Here is a 17,863-nt window from a genome sequence, read left to right as displayed (position 1 = left end):
GCAAATTAAAAGTGTGTTTATTTACAGGAAATCGTGAGAAGCAGGAACAGACAGGGCTGCAGGGAGGTGGCGTGGCAGGGAGCCTGATCCTCGGTCCACAGTCATCAGCTGGGTGCAGGGAGCGTAGGGCCGGGCTCCGGGGGAGGTTTCTTTGTCTGTCCGCTTTGGCTGAGGCCCCAGGAGGGCCTCAAGCAAACACTTTCAGGAGCTCCACCAGCCGCGGGTCCTTGTAGAGCTTCTCCTCCAGAGCCAAGTACTTCAGTGGCGCCAACTCCTTGTGTCTGAAATCAGAGGGATGAGCGAGAGGCGGTGAGGGACTACAAAGCTGCTCCTGCAGCCTCCTAGTGGGTCCTTCCCCACCTCATCCTCACCGATTGAGCCGCTGCTCCAGGATGCGGATGCGGAACATGGCTTGAGAGCAGTAACTCAGGTAGAAGTCTTCATCCTCAGTCGTCAAGGTCACCTGGTTCTCCTGGTACCACTGCTGCTTCTTCTGTAGTTCCTGGGTCTCCTTCGGGCACGGGGAGGAGAGAGCAGGCGGGTGATGAGGGCTGAGCCTCACCTAGGCTGCAGGCTGAAATCCTACTGGTCACCAGACAGTCCCATGAGGGTTGGCCCAACTACCCCCACCCACAGAAGCCAGAGACAGGGGCCACAAAATGTCTTGGGAGGGAGCAACGGGGGTCACGTTTAGAGGGACACCATGTCCATGAGGTCAGAGTAGGAGTCAAGCCTGAGACAGCCATGTGGCTCTGGACAAGGTATATTTTCAGAGCTTCCAATTTCTTTTCTGCAAAATGAGGGTCATTATACACCCCCCCCCCCCACACACAACCACCACCACTCTTTGTAGAGCTCTTTGTGAAGATTAAATGAGAAAATGCATGGGAACTACATGGTGTATACCTGACCAACAGAAATGGGTCAAGGACTAGGAGTTGTTATAATGCACCATTTATCCATCCATCCATCTACCCATCCACCCATCCCTCCACCCACCCATCCATCCACCCCTCCACCTACCTATCCATCCATTCTTCCTCCCACCCACCCATCCATTCATCCACCCATCTCTCCACCCACCCATCCATCCACCCATCTATCCATCCATCCATCCTTCCTCCCACCCATCCATCCATCCATCCATCCATCCTTCCACCCACATTCTTCCACCCAATGGATAAGAGTGAGGAATGACAAGTTGGTCATTTGGAAACTCCAAGCACTGACATACTCATCCCCTCAGCAGTCTCTCACAAGTCTGTGAGATGGTGGGCAGACAACCCTGGGTCTGTTTTCTGGATGAGGATGCCAAGGTCCCCTCCCCTTCCCGGGCCCTGGCCACACCTTCTCAAAACGGGCCTGAATGAGGTTAGCTTTGTCGATGAGCCTCTGCTTGAAGTCACTGAGACACTCATCCTTGAGGCGCACGGCCTGCCATCGTGTCAGCTTCTCTCCTGGCGGGAGCTGTGCCAGGAACGGGGCCAGGTAATCCAGCTGGGCCTCCACCTGCCGCAAGTGTTCCTCGTGCATCACGCGCTCCTGTGGAGGTGGTGGGGGAGGGGAGAGGGTCAGCTAGACCAGGAGGGGCTGCAGAGACCTCTTGGCCAGCCCTCCATCGACATGGAACTGAATAAAACCTGGCCTCAAATCCAGGTCCCAGTGCTTGGTGCCTCTGGGACTGAGGCCTTAGACAGGGCCTGCGTGCTGTCTCTTGTAGCCATGGTTATTGGTAACAGCCAACTCTTGTGTCACATAAATTCATGTCTCTACCTGAGCCTCAGCACTTACCTAACACTCAGTGGACGCTCGCTCAATCAGTGGTAATAAATGGTGGCTATGAACGATGTTAAATCAAAAACTGGGTACTCCCTTTCCTCTTTCACCTTGGGGCCTTGTGTCCCGTGCTGGCAGACAGGGGCCAGTGACGCTGGAGACGCGAGGCTGACGCCCTGGGAGTCTAAGAGCCAGTTCTCTGATGCCCGGCCCTGCTTCCCCAAACTCAGACTATTTTTAGAAATCCCCACTTGGTTAGTGAAGGGGATTCAGAATCTGGTCTTGAAAACCAAGCTGGGTCTTGGCAACCTGAGGGTGTAACCTGTATGCCCTGTGCTGCAGGGGCTGGAGAGCCCAGGCCTAGGGCGAGAGTCCTCTTGCTGGGGCTGCCAGCCCAGGTCATGACCTTGAGGGGAGCGCCCGGTGGAGGGGGTGCACAATTTTCATTATTCCCCATGCTTAGAGGCCTCGGCTTGGCCACAACCCCTGGAGGTGGGCGGAGATCATGAGTGCTCTTTAGGGGTGAACCACAGAAATGGTCAGCTCAGCAGCAATGATGACCACAGTGGTGTCAATAACTTCACCCCTGTAAAGGGCTTCCAGGCAGAATCCCTAATCATCCTCAGCACCCTGGAGGCGGGGAACTGGGGTGGGAAAAGCCAGGGCCTGGGCCAAAGCAAGGCTGACCATGGCCTCCCGGTACTCCTTGCTCTTCTCATTGCGCTTGGTGTCATAGATGGAGATGGTCAGGGTGTGTGCCTCCTCCTCTTCCTCTCGGAGCTTCAGGATCTCCAGCACCTGAATTGCGAAGCGGGAGAGGGCACGGTTAAGGCACTCTGTACCCCCGCCACCCCCCACCTGCCTGCTCTTTCGTGGGACCCTACCTCCAGCTCCGACTCCCAGGCCTGATGTCTGGACAGCTTCTCCTCGTTTTTCAGCTGCATCATGGCCTCGTACTGGTAGAGAAGCTTCTTAGTGTGCTCCATGGGCTCCACCTGGGACAACAAGAACCACAGTGACACAGAGACGCAGCAATGGCTGGGGTCGTGGGCAGACTCTGGAACCAGCCCACTTGGGTTCAGATCTTCCCCTGCCATTTTCCTAGCTGCGTGACCTCAAGCAAATTGCTTAACCTCTTTGGGCCTCAGTTTCCTCATCTATAAAAACAGAAATAATAATAGAAGAGGAACTGGAGACTCAGAGAGGCTAAGGAATGTGCCGGGAGAGTGAGGGTTTGCACTAGGAAAGCCAGCCTCGTGAGAGTCGTGGCATCTTCTGCTACTCCAGTGTTGGAACCGGGATCGCGGGTCTGCTCTCCCCAGGGCTGGGGGGTAGGGTCCAAGAGGAGCAGCCCTAGCCTGCCCAGTTGTCTTTCTTGGTGGAAAAGGGAAAGGTTTTCAAAGGAGCTTTGAAGAAAATGTCTCCAGATGGGAGCTCTTGATCTTGGCAAGGGCCAAGATGACTTCCGGGGCTGGGATCCAGGTGTTTCCACCCCAGGCCTCCCAAGCGGCTGGGACGGGACAGAGGCCCCAGTGCCTCCTCCCTGCCCCGCCCCACCAGCCGTGGCCCCAGGCCCACCTCGAAGCTGACGCACATGTCGGCCGTCATGATGATCTTGTTGCCCTTGCTGTCCACCTCGGTACGCCGCAGGAACTCGCGCTTGGAGGCCGTGATGTGGTCCTCGCGGCAGTGGTAGCGCAGCTGGATGCGCTCGTCCAAGATCAGGAAAACGCGCTCCGCCACGTCCTCGTCCGCAGGCTTCGCTGGGTTGCGGGAGAACCGCTCTGTGATTTTCTGGGAGGCCAGAACAGGCACAGGATGGGAGGTGGGAAAGGGGGGGGTTCCCTGTGCTCCCCGAGGGCAGGAGCAGAGGACATACAGGGACAGTAGGGTCTGGGGTCATTTAGGGGTTCACGTCGAGTAACCCTTCCTGGCCAAGTAATGGCTCTTGTGGCCTCACAGGTTCTCAGTGCCAGGCCCCTCTAGCCCCATATGGTGCTGGACCCCTTCTCTAGCTCCCTCCACAAGACACTGCTTGCCTACCTCCAGAGATGGGGGGCTCACCACCTCTCCAGGCAGCCTGCTCTATCAGTAGACATCCCTTACTGCTAGAAAGAGCTGCTATGGTAGACAGCCATTAAACACAGTTGCCAAATAATTCGTAATGATGTGGAGGGGAAAAAATGCACAATTTAATGTTGAGTGGGTGATACAGGGGTTCTACACACAGACACACACACCCCACCTTGAAAAGACTCTCAAAACAAAACCTATTAATACACGGTAATATCTGAGAGATACCATTCTGAGATATTTTTACTTTCTCTTTATATCTTTCCACATTTGCTAAATGTTTAGTCATGAGTGTGTATTTTTCATAATAGTACGGGAATGATACCTCCTTGGCCCGGTGGCCAAGGGCACAGTCTGGCATCAGATGGCCCTGGGATGTGCACTTGGTAAATGCTCCTAGCTCCCAGCTAGGGCTGGGGAAAGGCTGCTCGGGAAGACCCTGCTCCAGAGTCAGGGCTTTAGCCGTCCTGGGGTAACCTCAGCCCACCAGAGAGGGCGGGCACCCTGTCCCCGGGCCCAGCAAGCTCTTACCACCACGGGCCGGGGGTTTGACTCTGCACTGTTCAGAACCAGCTTCTTGACACGGGGCCCGAAATTGATGTGGCGGTAGGACAGGAAGTCCGAGCGTCCTTGGTAGTACTCTGTCATGGTCTTGGGCGTCTCTTCCCGCTTTATCAGGCCGTCCACACGGGCCGTTTCGTAAAACTCCATGACACGGTCCATCCCGGGTTGCATGGTCTTGTATGAGTGCACTGCGGTGGGAGACGGGGACCGGGAGACAGCTGAGTGAGCACCAGGAGCTCTGACCGCCGAAGGATAAGCTGAGCCCGGGCCCCAAGGAGAAGGCATGTCCACGAATGCTCATGGATGAGCAGTGGATGTAACCAATCTCTTACTGCTGGATGTTTTGGCTTGTTCCGACTTTTCTTGTTATAAACACACCATCATGAATACCTGCACTGTGCATTTTTTGTTCTAGCTTGTTAATTGCGCAAGACAATTCTCGGCAGTAGAATTGCTGGTCAAAAGGTATACACATTTTAAGGCTGTTATTGATATATTTTGCCTAACTCTCCCCTAGAAAAGCTGTGCCAATTTGCTTTCCTACCAGCAATGACAGGGAGTGACTGACGGCTGCTTTGCACACTTGTTCACACTCGATAGGACCATTTTTTTCATCTTTGCCAACATGAGGGGTAAGAAGGTCCCTTAGTGATTTAGTTTCATTTTTTAAAAATTTCAACCACCAAATGAGGTTGATCTTTTTAAAAAATGTGTGTTGACCCTACGTTTTTCTTTTGTGAACTCCTGGGTAGGGGTGTTCATTCTCTCCCCAGACAGGGCGTTCTCTCCCTTGCCAGCCTCCTGGGCTCATGGCCGTGTCCACACCCTCTGCCCTCTGCCCTCTGCATCGCCCTTGCTGGGGCATTTGTTGGTTTTATTGCTCAGCATCCTGACCCCCTGTAAATGTGGCCCCCACCGTGTGCCCGATCCCAACCACAGAATGGGCATGTGGCCCTGGCTTTGCCTTTCCTGGAGGAACATTGTCACGTTTCCGTGGCTCTTCTGTGCCTCCCCTGACCTCCCACACAGCTGATCTGCTTAGGGAAGCAGGGTGGTTTCTGTTGCTGGCCACCCAAGAACCCTGTCAATACGCAGATGCTGGTTCCTCCCACCACATGCCAGTCACCATGGAGAAGGCTGCTATAAGAAGCACGTAAGGCCCCACCTGGGGCTCCTCGCTGGCCCACAGTGGGGTCCACATACCACGTAGAGCCTGGGGGTGGCCCGGCTTGAAGTAGTCGATATTCAGGCCTGTGACCTTGTTTATCTGCTTCAGCTCCAGCATGTCCTCCCGGTTCTGGTACCACTCCTTTATCTCCAAAGTCTTGGTGCCTGAGGGCCCAACCAGTGCTCACTGCAGCCAGGCCAGCTGCCCAGCCTCTGTCCCACCGTTCCCAGAGCACAGAGGCCAGCAGGGCCCACACTCACGCTGAGAGAGTGGCAGTGACGTGCCCAAGGCCACACAGCAAGTCGGGGGACGCAGCCCTCCCGCTCCCCCGCCTGGGCCATGGCCCTTACACTCTGCGTCCTCGTAGGTGGTGAGGCGGCACACGAGGCCATTGCTGTTGAGGTACGGGGCCCACTTCTCCAGCTTCGCCCTCTTGTACTGTATCACCTTCTTCCCATTTGGGCAGCGAGTCTCAAATGCTGCGGACACAGAGCGGGCTGGGATCCCTTCTCCCCAGATAGGGGGGAAGGGAGGGCCGACCCCTCCCAGCCACTCCTCCAGCCACTGTCCCTTGCACCATCTGCTAAGCTGCCCCCGGCCCCAGGTCCCCTCCAGGGAGGCAGAGGAAAACAGTCCCCAGGGACGGCTCCGCCCTGAGGAGGTCTCTGGTTGGAGCTGCCCACAGGATCTGCGCCCTGCCGCACCACACTGCCTCGCCACCGGGCTGTCGCCTGTGCAGGTGTCTCTGCTGAAACACCGTCCCCTCCTGCCCTTCTGGGCTGACTCCTCCTGATCCCTCAAAACTTAGCTCAAATGACTCCTCTTCCTAGGAGCCCCTTCTGCTCACTCACCCTCCAGGCCCCATCCTCAGGTCTGGGCTGGGTGCTTCTCCTCTGGAGTCCCTTGATACCCTCTCTAGCCCTTCTCACCCTGTCAGAACGGCCTATGCCCTCCCCATGGGTCTAGGCGCTGCCAGCCGGCCAGCTCAGCAGCCAGCAGATGTTGGCATGGGGCACGAGCATCCCTGTCCGCCTGCTTCCTCTGCCTGCCTGTGCCCCGTCCTGACATCCCCTCCCTGTGCCCTGTGGGTACTGTGCACGGCCTCCTCCTGGCAGGGTGGGGTGAGGGAGGGGAACAGCTGGTCTTCGGTCCTCCATCACCTCCCACACTTCGTCATCCGGCGTGTGTTAACTGAGCGCCCTCCTGTACGCCAGAATGATGTCAGGCCCTTGGCCGCAGAGCTGAGTGTGTGTGGCGGGAAAGAAGGAGGAGGGTGCAGCAGGAAGCGGGAGGGGGTGGAAACGAGGGGCCTCGGCAGCCTCTGCTGGCCTCCCCCTGCCTGGCCGGTGCTGCAGACCCCTCCAGGGGCCCGGAACCCGTCCTGGGGGGTGAACGCAAGCATGCACACACCTTCCGGGGAGATGTCAATCTGCTCCACCCACGAGTTGGGCATATCGAAGCTCTTGTCTTTGTCGTCCTTGCACTGTTGGGAGAGGCGGGGCAGGGGTCCCGGTCAGGGCTGGGTCTCGGAGCAGCGGTTATGGGCAGAGCCTCCGACTCGCCCCCCAGGGCCAAGCCAGGGTGGGTGGGCAGCTCCTCCAAAGGAGGCAGAGGTCACGGGCAGTTCTGACCTGGCATGACCCCGCACAGGGAGGAAGAGGAGGAGGCAGCTGCTGGCCAGGAGCCCTTCCCTGCTCCCACCTGGCTGGGGCTGCAGCACCCCTGTGCCACATGCCCCACCTTCCCTTGGTCAGCGGAGGCACCAGGCACAACCCTCTGTTAAGAGAGGGGCTTCTGGAGTCAGGTGGACCCAAGCCCCAGCCATCCAGCACCAGCTCTGGGGTCCTGGGCAAGCCCCTTAACTGCCCTGAGCCTCAGTTTCCTAACTGTAAACTGGACCCCGCGGGAGGCTTAACAGACAGAATGTACATAAAGGGCTTGGGACACTGCCTGGCTGCCCTCACTGTTTGTTCTCTTCGAGCCTTAGTTTCCCCATCTGTAAAATAAAGCCTGTCTAGACAAACAGTCCCCAAACTAGGTAACTGCAGAAAATTGGACCAGATTTTCCTGTTTAAAACTTTTCTTGCATAAACATTGCTCAGATCTCTGATGCTGCTCATCGGATCGGCCCCCGCTCTGTGGGTCCTGGACTGAGTGCACAGGGAAGCCCCGGTCCCCAGAGACGCGGCCGCTGAGAACGCTCAATACCAGCTCCGGGCCTGTCCACACTGCTAAGCCAACCACGTCACAGCTGCGGCCTCATTTTGTCCCCAAGCCATCCCTGGAGGTAGAACAGAGTCACCACTGGCAGACCAGACTTGGGAGGCAGACTGTCAGGCCCCAGGTTCAACTCCCAGCTCTGCCGCTTACTGGCTGTGCACCTCTGGGTGGGGCAGCTCACCCCCCGTTTGTAAGTCTTCCTGTCTGTGAAGTGGGCCGACAATAATCCTGGACGACACACTCACGCCCCCCTCACCGGTGGATGTGAAGATTTAGAGGCGTTAATCCAGTTAGCACCTCCTGGCACTTAGTGAGGGCCATGGGAGTGCCGCCTACTGTTAGGGGCTGCACTGTGTCCCCCCACATTCATATGTCCAGACCCCCAGTTCCTCAGAAAGTATCTATATTTGGAGATAGGCTCTTTAAGGAAGTAATTAACTTTAAATGAGGTCATGGGGGGGTCCTACTCCAACACGACGGGAGTCCTTGTGAGACGACGTCAGGACACAGCCACGCGCAGAGGGAGGACACAGGGAGGGGACGGCCATCTACAGGCCAAGGCGCAAAACCAGCCCTGCCGACACCTTGTCCTTAAGCGTCCAGGCTCCGGAACCGTGAGAAAAGGAATTTCTGTTGCTTAAGCCGCCTGGTCTGTGGGACTTTGTTGCGGCAACTCCAGCAAACGAACACGCCTGTGATTACCGTGAGCAGAACAGACCCGCTCCCCCAGGTAACATGCGGACGCTTCAACTGAAGCTTCCAACCACTGGAAAGTTTGCCCAAGATGCCGACGCCCATAGCTGAGGCCTCTGGGCCCCTCCACGCACAGGGCCTCCCGCAGCCACGCCTGGAAGGCCCCGGACTGGAGATAAGAGAAGGGATGCTGACATCTGGGGAAGGCCCCGGGCCGATGACCTTGAGAAGGGCTGATAGGATGGAGAAGAAAGGCCTGGACATACATGGGGGGATCACGGTGGCTGTGCAGGCAGGCCTGGACGTGAGGCAGGGCTGGCCCTTACAACCCCAGAGGAGCAGGGTAGCCCCTGAACAGGGCGGAGTCGGGGGGCGGGATGTGTGGGGCAGGAGAGCTGAATGCAAGTCCCAGTCCTCCCCTAACCCACTGGGGCAGGGGTCCTGGGCGGGGCTCTGGACCTGTCTGGGCCTCAGTTTGCCCATCTATAAAATGAGGGCAGGGCCCAGGCCCTTCTGCTTTGAGGAATCTACAATTGGGCTATCTGGACTGTCCCCCCCATACACATCCATGTGGTGGGGACATTTGTCTGGCTGGCCCGAAGCCAGACAGGGTGTGAAGCCCCTCCCACCTACCATGTGCCGCTGAGTCTCACCAGATTGTCCAGGTCCTCGTCATCGTTCATCCCAGTGTCCTCTTCCTCAGTCGTGGACAGGTGAGGCTTGTCGGTCCCCAAGAGCAGGTACTCCCATCTCACAGGGTCTCCCAGGTCAAAGACCAGGTCCTGATGGGGGGGGGAGTCAGGTGAGCATGCCCCACCACCACACCCCTCCTGCTCCACGGGGTGGCAGGAGACAGCTGTGCCCGAGTAGAGAGGGGGCCTGGGCCCGGGTCGCAGATGGACAGAGTGTCTGCTCCAGGCAGCCTCTGAGCGCCCCCACCCTCCCCATTTCAGCAGGGAAACTGAGGCCCCGAGGCCCCACTGCCCAATCTCCCTATGAAGAAATCGCATCGGTGGTCTCGTGAGAGGCTCAGAAACTCCCTGGCCTGGGATGGGCCTGGACGTGGGGTCGTTGTGTACTGTCTGGGGGCGCCCCAGGCATGTTTAGAGCAAACGCAGGCCAGTGAGATCTCATGGGAGGCAGAAGTGGCAGCTTGGAAAAAAGGCCTCTTCACGGTTCTTACCCACGCCGGGGGAGCCCCACAGGCACGCGTGGAGCTGCCCGGAGGAGGCAGGTGGCAACTTCTCCTGGCAGGGGTCTCCACCCTCTTTTCACCCTAGCCCACCTGAGCCCAGGCTCACCTGCCAGACAGCTCCCAGCATGCAGGGAGCACCCCGCACCCCAATCTGCCTCCCCAGGGTGGGGCGCCCCTCACCCCAATGCCCCCTGAGTCAGTTCCAGTGGGAGATCAAGGGCTTACGAACAGCTGCCCCCAAGCGTTTAATAGGAAGTTGTCCTGAAGTCGCCCTAATCCTGGTCCTCGCTGTGGCATCTGAGTCCACGAGCCAGAGGGTTACTCTGTCTGCTGGGAGGTGGGCGAGGGAGGAGGGGGACATGGGGGAGGACAAGGAGGGACAGAACTGCTCGTGGGTCTAACAATGACAGGCAATAGTCAAGGCTCCGTGGGAGGAGCCGGCTGGCACAGGTGTTTGTATTTCTTTGAATCAGGTCCTCCACTCCATCCTCGTGAGTGGTAAGCAGTAGTTAGACGTTATGCTTTGCTGTTTAATGTTCTATTTCTATTTTCTAAAAACATAAATGAGTGGACGACTCCCACGTCCCGTGAGCCTGGGCGTGTGTGCACCAGGTCTCTGTGCAGGTGCATTGCGTCGCTCCCCGCTCCCAAGGCCATTTCAAGGTTCTTTGAAGGAACAAAGCTGCTGCGGCCGTGCTCATTTTGCAGTAAAAGCGGCAGCCAGTGTCGTGATCGCTTTCTTGGTACCCTCGCTTGGTGATGCAGTACTGCCCCTCTGGCCTCACTTTTCCCGCCCTTCCAGCTCCATCTCACAGCTTCTGTTCTGCGTATCATGAATTTCCTCCGCCTGGCACTGGTCAGAGCGTGCGGGGAGGGAGGCTGAAGGACCCTCAGCCTAGAAAAGGGACGAAGGGGGACTGGAGGGGCCTCTGAAGGGCCACTGTCCTTGAGAGGGCACTGGCCACCGTGGCCGTTATGAGCCTGCGCTCTGGGGGAGGGTGGTCTTGCCTGTGCCCCATCCGTGCCCCATCCAGGACAAGTCCTTTTTGCGAAATGAGAGCGATGATTTATTGAACAGCCAGGGACTATTCCAAGGACCGACTGAATGTTATTTCCTACAACCTGTGGGGCCGGCGAGGGCAGAGCAAGCCTGGCATGCGTGGCTGAGGGAGGCCAGGGGAGTGGGTGCGTCTCCTTCACTGAAGGCAGACTTCCTCCCCTCGGACCATCTGCCTTCCCCGCGGACACAGTGACTTGCACTGGAGAGCACGCGCGTTAACTCTGACGTCTCCCGCAGCGATGGCAGCGTCCTTGGACGGGGTCACATTGGAATAGGGGCCAAAGGCCCAGGATCTGCCTTTGGGAGGCTGGTCTGGTTGGAAATGGAGGAACTTGGAAACAACAAAGAAGCCCAGGACTTGGAGCCTGGAGCCTGGAGCCTGTCTCTCTTTTGACTTTTGCACAGCTCAACGAATTTCCACAAACTGGACGCACGCTGGTTCCTTGCACCCAGATCAAGAGACGGAACATTGCCCGCACCCCAGAAAGTCCCCTTGTGTCCAGTGATGACCTTCCCCTGCATACGTGCACATATTTTTAACCTATGTAAATGGTACTGAGTTTTGTGTATATACATGTAAATTTATGGAAATTCATTGAGCTGTATACTTAGGATGGGTGCACTTTTCTGCGTGTGTGTTACACTCCAACACAATGCTTAAAAAAATCCTTCATACAAACTAGCAATCCACATTTTACAAGGCTATACAAATCAAAAGAGAGACAATAATCATATGAGAATGGTTGTTTAAGGGCAAAGGAGTGGGCTGTGGGGACTCAGCTGTGGGGCCAGCTGTCCCCGCAGATCTGGCCAGCGCCTCCCCAGCCCCCAGTTGTGCCTGCCGCTCCCCGGCCCAGCCCGGCACCTTGCAGCAATTCCAGCAGTCCTGCATGTTGACCCAGTAGTTCTTGTGGTTCCAGAGGCTCTCAATGCCCAGGAAGTGGTCATCTTGCGGGCTGTAGCTGCGTGCCGTGAACGGGTCAATGAAGAAGGTCTCGGGTACCTCGCGCTTCCCCGACAACACTAGGACCCAGCAGTGCACCCGCAGGCCGTGCAAGGGGTCAATCTTCGCTTTCTCTGCCTCCTGCACAGGAACGGTGGGTGACTATGGGCCAGTTGGGTGGGAAGGGGGGGCGTCAGGGGCCCAAATATCTCCCTGGAGTGGGGGAACTGGTAGGAGAGCTGAGTTCTGATCCAGACTGCACTACTGTCTGGCCCTGTGAGGACATCACCCCACCTCTGCGTCTGTTTTCTTATCAATAAAATGGGAGGATCTGAGTCGATCTGTGGTTTACACACTGGGTCCTTTGGTGCTCTAGGGTATCTGGGATTTGCTGGCTTTCTGTGTTGTGATTCTGAGTGAGCTTTCATCCATACAGAGGCAAGGGGACACCATACGGCTTCCTTGTCTGCCTCCCTCTAGGAGAAGGGTGATTGTGTCATGTTCATTATTGTATCCCTGGGGCCTGGACCAGAGGAGGCACCCAGTAAACGCTATATGGAAGGAAAGAAGGGAGGAAGGAAAGGAGGGTGGGAGGAAGGATGGAAGTGTGGATGGATAGAAGAAGAGATGGGAGGATGGATGTTGGAAGGAGAGATGGGAAGATGGATGGATAGAAGAGATGGGGAGATGGATGCTGAAAGGAGAGATGAAAGGATCGGTGGATGGAAGAACAGCTGGGAGGATGGATGGGAGGATGTATGTAGGTATGTCTTCAGTGCAAAAGTCTGGAATGAGGAGAACACCAGAGCTGCCCAGCATAAATGGGTTTCCCCAGCAGCAGAGCTCTCTGACGTTAGAAATCTATCACCAGAAGCTGGCTGACCGTCTTCCCGTATGGCCCAGCAGAGGCGGGGGATGGTTGAGGGGTGGAGGAAGGAATGCGGACTTGGGTGTCCATAAGCACATCCCTTCCACGACCTGTGTCTGGTTCCCTGTTCCAGCAGCCCTTCCTCGAGAGCTGAGCTCAGGGATCGAGGGCTGAGGACGATGGACCCACCAGGAGCCGTTCCTCCTCCTCCCGCAGCCGCCTCTCCTCCTCAGCTTTGATCTGCTCCTGCTGCTTCATCTCCTGCTCCTGCTCAAACTTGCTGCTCAGGTCCCTGGGCTGTTTGACGGCGTACTTCTTAGCTGGTGCCTTTTCCTGCTGCTGGACGATCTGTCACCCAGCGAGAGAAAAAGGGTCAGTGGCCTTGAATTGCCCGCCCCTCAGACCAGGAGATCCCAGTGCTCCGGGAACCTGCGGGCTTTCTGGCCCTAAAGGCAGAGGGAGCCTTAGCCCCAGCTCCGTGACGGTGAGCAAGCCCCCCGCCCCCTTCCCTTCTCGTCTGTAGAGTGGGATCTGAACAGTAAGAACCTTCTCCAAGGCCTGTGTTGAGAAGTAAAGACGGGACAACGCCCACAGGAGCTGCCTGCCGGGCAGGAGACCAGGAGAGGTGATTTTCTCCTCTTCACTCCCCACTGCCCAGACTAGCTATGACCTGGATCTGATCTAGAAAGAGGGCAAAGGGTCAGGAGTCAAATTTTCCAGATTTTGTCATTGCAGGGTTTCCTACGTTGACTTTAAGTTTTCTGGGTAAGGAAGGAGAAGAAAGCCTGTGTGTGTGTGTGTGCGCGTGTGTGTGTGTGTACAAATATGTGCAGGGTGGCAAGAAAAATGTCCGGAAAAGAGCACCACAGAGGCTGCAGAAGTGGGCCTGTGACAGTTACAAGGGAGAAATAGCGACCCTCCGTGGTTGAGTCAGACCAACCAGGCCTCGGTGCCTGGGTCTCTGTTTTCCAGCCTTGTGACTTTGGCCATGTTATTTCCTTTCTCTGTTTCATCTCAACATACTCATTTATACAACAGGAGTGATGGTACCCACCACACAGCAACAGCGTGAGGAGAAGCCAAGTCAATGGCCACAAAAGTGGTTTATAAACCAGAAAATTCTCTGCATCTGTTAGCTACTGATGTCATTTTAATCACTAAAATTTGGGCTGAGATAAGAGGCCAGAGTGTGAGCTCACAGGCTTTTTGGAGCCGAAAGCAACGATGGAGCTTTTGTGCTTTCTTCCTTGGAGAGTTGGGCCCAAGAGAGCAAGGCTCTCACCAGGTGCCTCCCCTCCTTCTCGCCTCCCTCCACCAGAGGGCCCACCCAGGACCCCCTGGGCTTGCCCAGGTGTAAGCCAGGTGCATGTGCACCCTGCTGGAAGCCCCAGGCCCCTGCATCCCCAGACCTGAGCTGCAGGGGCTTGACCCCAATCACAGAGTCCTCGAATCAATCTAGCTCATGAAAACCATTTTCTGCCTGTAGTATGGCTGTTTTCCAAATGCAAAGAGATGCTTTTATGACTCCTAAAATTAGATTCACTTAAAAGTGTTTCTTGTGTTCACAGCAGCCTCTGATCGTTATGGACCTTTCAATCAACAGGTATGAAAACACAGCCACCACCTGCTGGAGGCTTGGTGACATTTTCTTGCTGTTAAAAAGGGGCGTTTTACTGGGAGGGGAAAAAAAAGAAGTAAATGTCTGTCCATTCATCTGTTTTTTTCCCTTGTAGGAATCGGCTGGGTGGATTCTTCTCAAGTGCGTTGGGTAAATTTGGAAGAATTTGACTTAAGATATAGGCCATGTGGCATTCACAAAATTTACTTCATGGGGAGCATGGTAGCGAAACGGAGTTATGACAAGGGGAGACGGACAGTCCCTTTGGAGACCTGGGCTGTATGTGTTAAGATGCTGAGGACAGAGAAACCGCTAGCGGTTTGAAGCAGGAACTCCAGGGCAGCTGAGGGCTGCTTGGTGATGGAGCCGCCTGTATGTGGCTGTGATGGGGGAAGGGGCAGCAGGGACACACTGCCCTGAGGATGGCGAGTCCTGCAGGATGCTGAGGGCAGCGCGAGCCCGGCCGTACCTCCTTGGGCTTCAGGGTGAGTGGGCACACCTCCCGAGTCAGGTCCATGTGGCATATGTCCTGCGAGCCATAGCCATTTACGCAGTAGGCGTCATAGCCAGAGCCGATGAGCATGGAGCAGAGCAGCGTGCTGAAGTCGAAGCAGTTCCCCTTCTGCTGCTCCAGCACTGTGGTCGGCGAGTAGAGGAAGGGGGGCTGGCCACAGCCAGCTGGTCAGTACAGCCCAGTTCCGCTGCCCCCGACCTGTCCTCCCCACTCGTCTGGGGCCGGGTGCTAGGGCCCACGGGCAGTCTGGGCCCCAACACGGCTCCTCCGCGTTGTCGGGTCAGGGAGGCTGCTCAGAACAGGATGAAAAGCACAGAGCCCATGTCCAGAAGGCGCCATCCACATTTGCCTATACTCTTAAGGGGCTGTGGACTTACGGATGGGAAAGACCCTCTGGACTGTAGAAGCTTCTAGTCTAATGCTCTCTGATCCGTCATTTTATGGTTTTATTCCAAAGTTCCCCCATCCTTTCCTTCTCTTCCCTGTCTCAGATCTCCACTGCTCACCAATCCTTTCTCCCTCCCTCCTTTCTCCATGAGAAGCAGACTGAGCCGGTCAGAACCCCAGAGATGGGGCTGAGGGCCACGGGCAGCAGGGCCCTCCCATCTCTCTCCTTTCCCCACCTCCTGAAGTCATGAAAGGAAGACTCTGAAGGCAGAAAGAGGCGAAGGAGGCAAAGAGGCAGGAGCCTGGATACCGGGCTTGCTGTGTGATCTCAGGTCAGTGGCCACCTCTCTCTGGGCCTCTTTCCCAACCTGTCCCAGACAGACTCATGGGCCGTGGCCTGAGCCCTGTTGAACCTCCTTCTCCTGACCTGCCTGGCTTCCCATCTCAGGCCTCATGGGCCTAGGGATGCAGCCCCGGGTGGCACTTACCGGCTTGAGGGGGTCAGGCAGGGGCACCATGGACAGGAAGTCTGAGACAAACTGGGCGCAGCTCTCCCAGTTGTAGAGCTCAGGGTAGGGCATCAGTGTGGGCCGGAGCGTTGTGCTCACGAACTTCTGCAAGAGGACAGACCACAGGCCCCTGGGAGGGCGTGCCGCCTGGGAGGAGACCACCCGCTCCCAGGAAGCCTGCGAAGCCGGAGATCAGGAGTGGCTCTCCAGGCCTCTCCAGGGTCTCAGGCTCCCCCTCGCTGTTGGGAGTTGGAGGGAGCAATTCCTCAAGACCCTTCCAGCCCAGATCTAGAACAATTCCTGGGTGCCAGTGACATGTCAGGGCCTCCCTGTCACCTCTACTGCCCCACTGAGTGCCACTAGATCTGGCATCACCTCTCTGATCCCCCACCAACCCTGTGAGGCAGGTCCGCATCACAGATGAGGACACTGAGGCTCTAAGAGGTGAGCTGACTGGCTCAGGGCCACAGTCAGGAGCAGAGCTGGGTCTGTCTGGCTCTTGAGCACCGCCCAGTGCGGGGACCTGGGGCTTCGAGGGGCCTCGAGGGGCTGCTGTGATGCCTGGTAGCCCGGGGCCAGGCCTCCAGGGTCTCCCTGTGGATTTGAGGAAGGCCCCCCCAGCACAGATCTCACGGCTCCATCTAAGAGGCAGCCCCGATGCGGCCCCCACTGATCGCGGCAAGGGAAATGCAGGCCTGGGTGACCAGCCCAAGAGAAGAGGGGCCTGGGGACCCGAAGGGGAGTTGTGAAGCTTCAAGCGCTGGCAGCTAATACGAATGTTAAAAGCCACCACGTGGGCCAAATAAAACAGTCTGAGAGTCCCTGTCAGCCTGATGGGGAAACCGAGGCCCAGAGAGACTCAAGGATGTGCCCTGGGTCACAGGGCTGGAAGAGAGGAAGCCAGCGCTCGGGCCCTGGTCCATTTTTCCTTATTTCTCCACTCTTCCCTGCACAGGGCCAGCCTCTGGGGCTGGAGACTGCCCTGGGTTTCTGGCTGCCCCTTAGGTGGGGCGTGGGGTCTCCAGGCCCCCTCAGGCCCCCGGGGGTGATCTGCACCGAGCTTTCTGGAGCCTGCGGGCACTGGAGTTTATGCCTCCCATGGGCTATGAGCTCCAGACCATGAGAGGTCTGGTCTTCGGCTCGTCTCCCTCTGCCCTCTGCTGTCTGCCCCAGGCCTGCCCTTCCTGCCCTGGCTCACCGGCAATCCACACTCATTCACGGGGTGCAGGAAGAGGGGCACGCGGTCTGGGCACAGGTCGCTGTACTGGCGGGAGAAGTTGTCTGCCACCTGCAGCAAGTGCTCCTCCTTGGGTGTGTTAGTTTGGTAGGAAACGGGCAGCTTGAGGATGTCAATCGTGTCCTTGGTAGAGATCCTGTGTCCACGAGGGGGGCGGCATTAGTCTGCGTGAGGCTAGACCCGGCGCTCAGGGACCCCTCCATCTACCTTAGCTGCCATTGCTCTATCCCTTCCTCATTTAATCCTCACAGCTACCTTGGAGGGAAGTATCATTATTAGCACCTGCGCTTTTAAACAGGTAAGGGAACTAAGGCACAGAGAGGTTGATTGACTTGCCTAGGGTCACACAGCTAGTGAGGGGCAAAGTGGGGACTTGGAGCAGGCAGCCTGAGACGCCGGCCCTCACTCACAACTGCCTCCCTCTCTGTCCTGGTCCTGCCTCCCAGCCACTGCTTCCTCATTCTGCCTGGCTCATCCTTTGCCCACCCTGCTTTGACCTTGGCCCCCACCCCGACACTCACGAGATCTTCCCCGGGACCAGGATCTCCGACAGCTTCTTCTCCAGGTCCCTGAGCGCCTCCTGCGTCAGCGGGGCTTCCTCCCTGCGCACCTCCACCGGCCTCAGTGTCTTCTCTCCCCGCTCCGCCCGCTCGGCCGCCTCCTCCCGCTCGGCAGCCTCCTCCTCCTCCACTTTCTCCTTCAGGACCTCCATTCTGGGGTGTCTCCTGCTGGCTGTCTAGAGATGGAGTCTAGAGATGTATAGAGGGATAAATGCGCTCAGGACGGCTGCCTCCAGACCAGGAAGGAGCCCCCAAGAGCGCCTGCGCCCAGGCGGCGGTTTCAGTGGGTTAGACGGCGGAGGGAGAAAGCGATTCCCTCATAATTGTCCTTTCCATCAAGGAGAAAGTCCGGGCTTGGTGCTGGCCCGTCTGGAACGCCTCCCTAACATTTGCAGACTTCCCTTTAAAACAAAGACACAGCAGGCCACGGGTCGAGAGCTATTGCCAGGGCCCAAGGAGGCAGCCCAAACTTGCTAAT

General features: G+C 57.1%; 1 protein-coding gene across 2 annotated transcripts; it reads right to left on the bottom strand.

Moving 5' to 3' along the window:
- On the bottom strand, positions 1-17,594 carry DRC7 (dynein regulatory complex subunit 7). Of its 2 annotated transcripts, none has more exons than XM_046680716.1 (17): positions 17,347-17,594; positions 16,787-16,961; positions 15,568-15,765; positions 14,648-14,842; positions 12,750-12,908; positions 11,615-11,833; positions 9,148-9,276; positions 6,992-7,064; positions 5,932-6,060; positions 5,617-5,745; positions 4,381-4,601; positions 3,355-3,570; positions 2,661-2,771; positions 2,464-2,574; positions 1,348-1,542; positions 372-511; positions 1-281 (listed from the first exon to the last, which is right to left on the bottom strand). In XM_046680716.1, exons 1-17 carry the CDS (start codon positions 17,535-17,537, stop codon positions 188-190), a joined length of 2,685 nt encoding a protein of 894 aa, XP_046536672.1. In that variant the 5' UTR covers positions 17,538-17,594; the 3' UTR covers positions 1-187. The 2 variants fall into 2 exon arrangements, with proteins under 2 accessions (XP_046536672.1, XP_046536674.1); XM_046680718.1 differs by having other exon boundaries at positions 15,568-15,693.
- Positions 17,595-17,863: the final 269 nt, after the last annotated feature.

The sequence above is a fragment of the Equus quagga genome, chromosome 13, assembly GCF_021613505.1.
Source record: "Equus quagga isolate Etosha38 chromosome 13, UCLA_HA_Equagga_1.0, whole genome shotgun sequence".
Classification (NCBI taxonomy): Eukaryota; Metazoa; Chordata; class Mammalia; order Perissodactyla; family Equidae; genus Equus; species Equus quagga.
The sequence above is the reverse complement of the archived record's forward strand: the minus strand, read 5'-3'. Positions and strand labels throughout refer to the sequence as shown.

Bases quoted from the DNA above. Each gene is read 5' to 3' on its own strand.
- DRC7 (XM_046680716.1), bottom strand. From the start codon at position 17,537: ATGGAGGTCCTGAAGGAGAAAGTGGAGGAGGAGGAGGCTGCCGAGCGG. The intron at 15,766-16,786 runs GTGAGCCAGGGC...CCGGCTTCGCAG, and splicing joins TGAATGAGTGTGGATTGCCG to GCTTCCTGGGAGCGGGTGGT. The intron at 512-1,347 runs GTGTGGCCAGGG...CCGTGCCCGAAG, and splicing joins TTCAGGCCCGTTTTGAGAAG to GAGACCCAGGAACTACAGAA.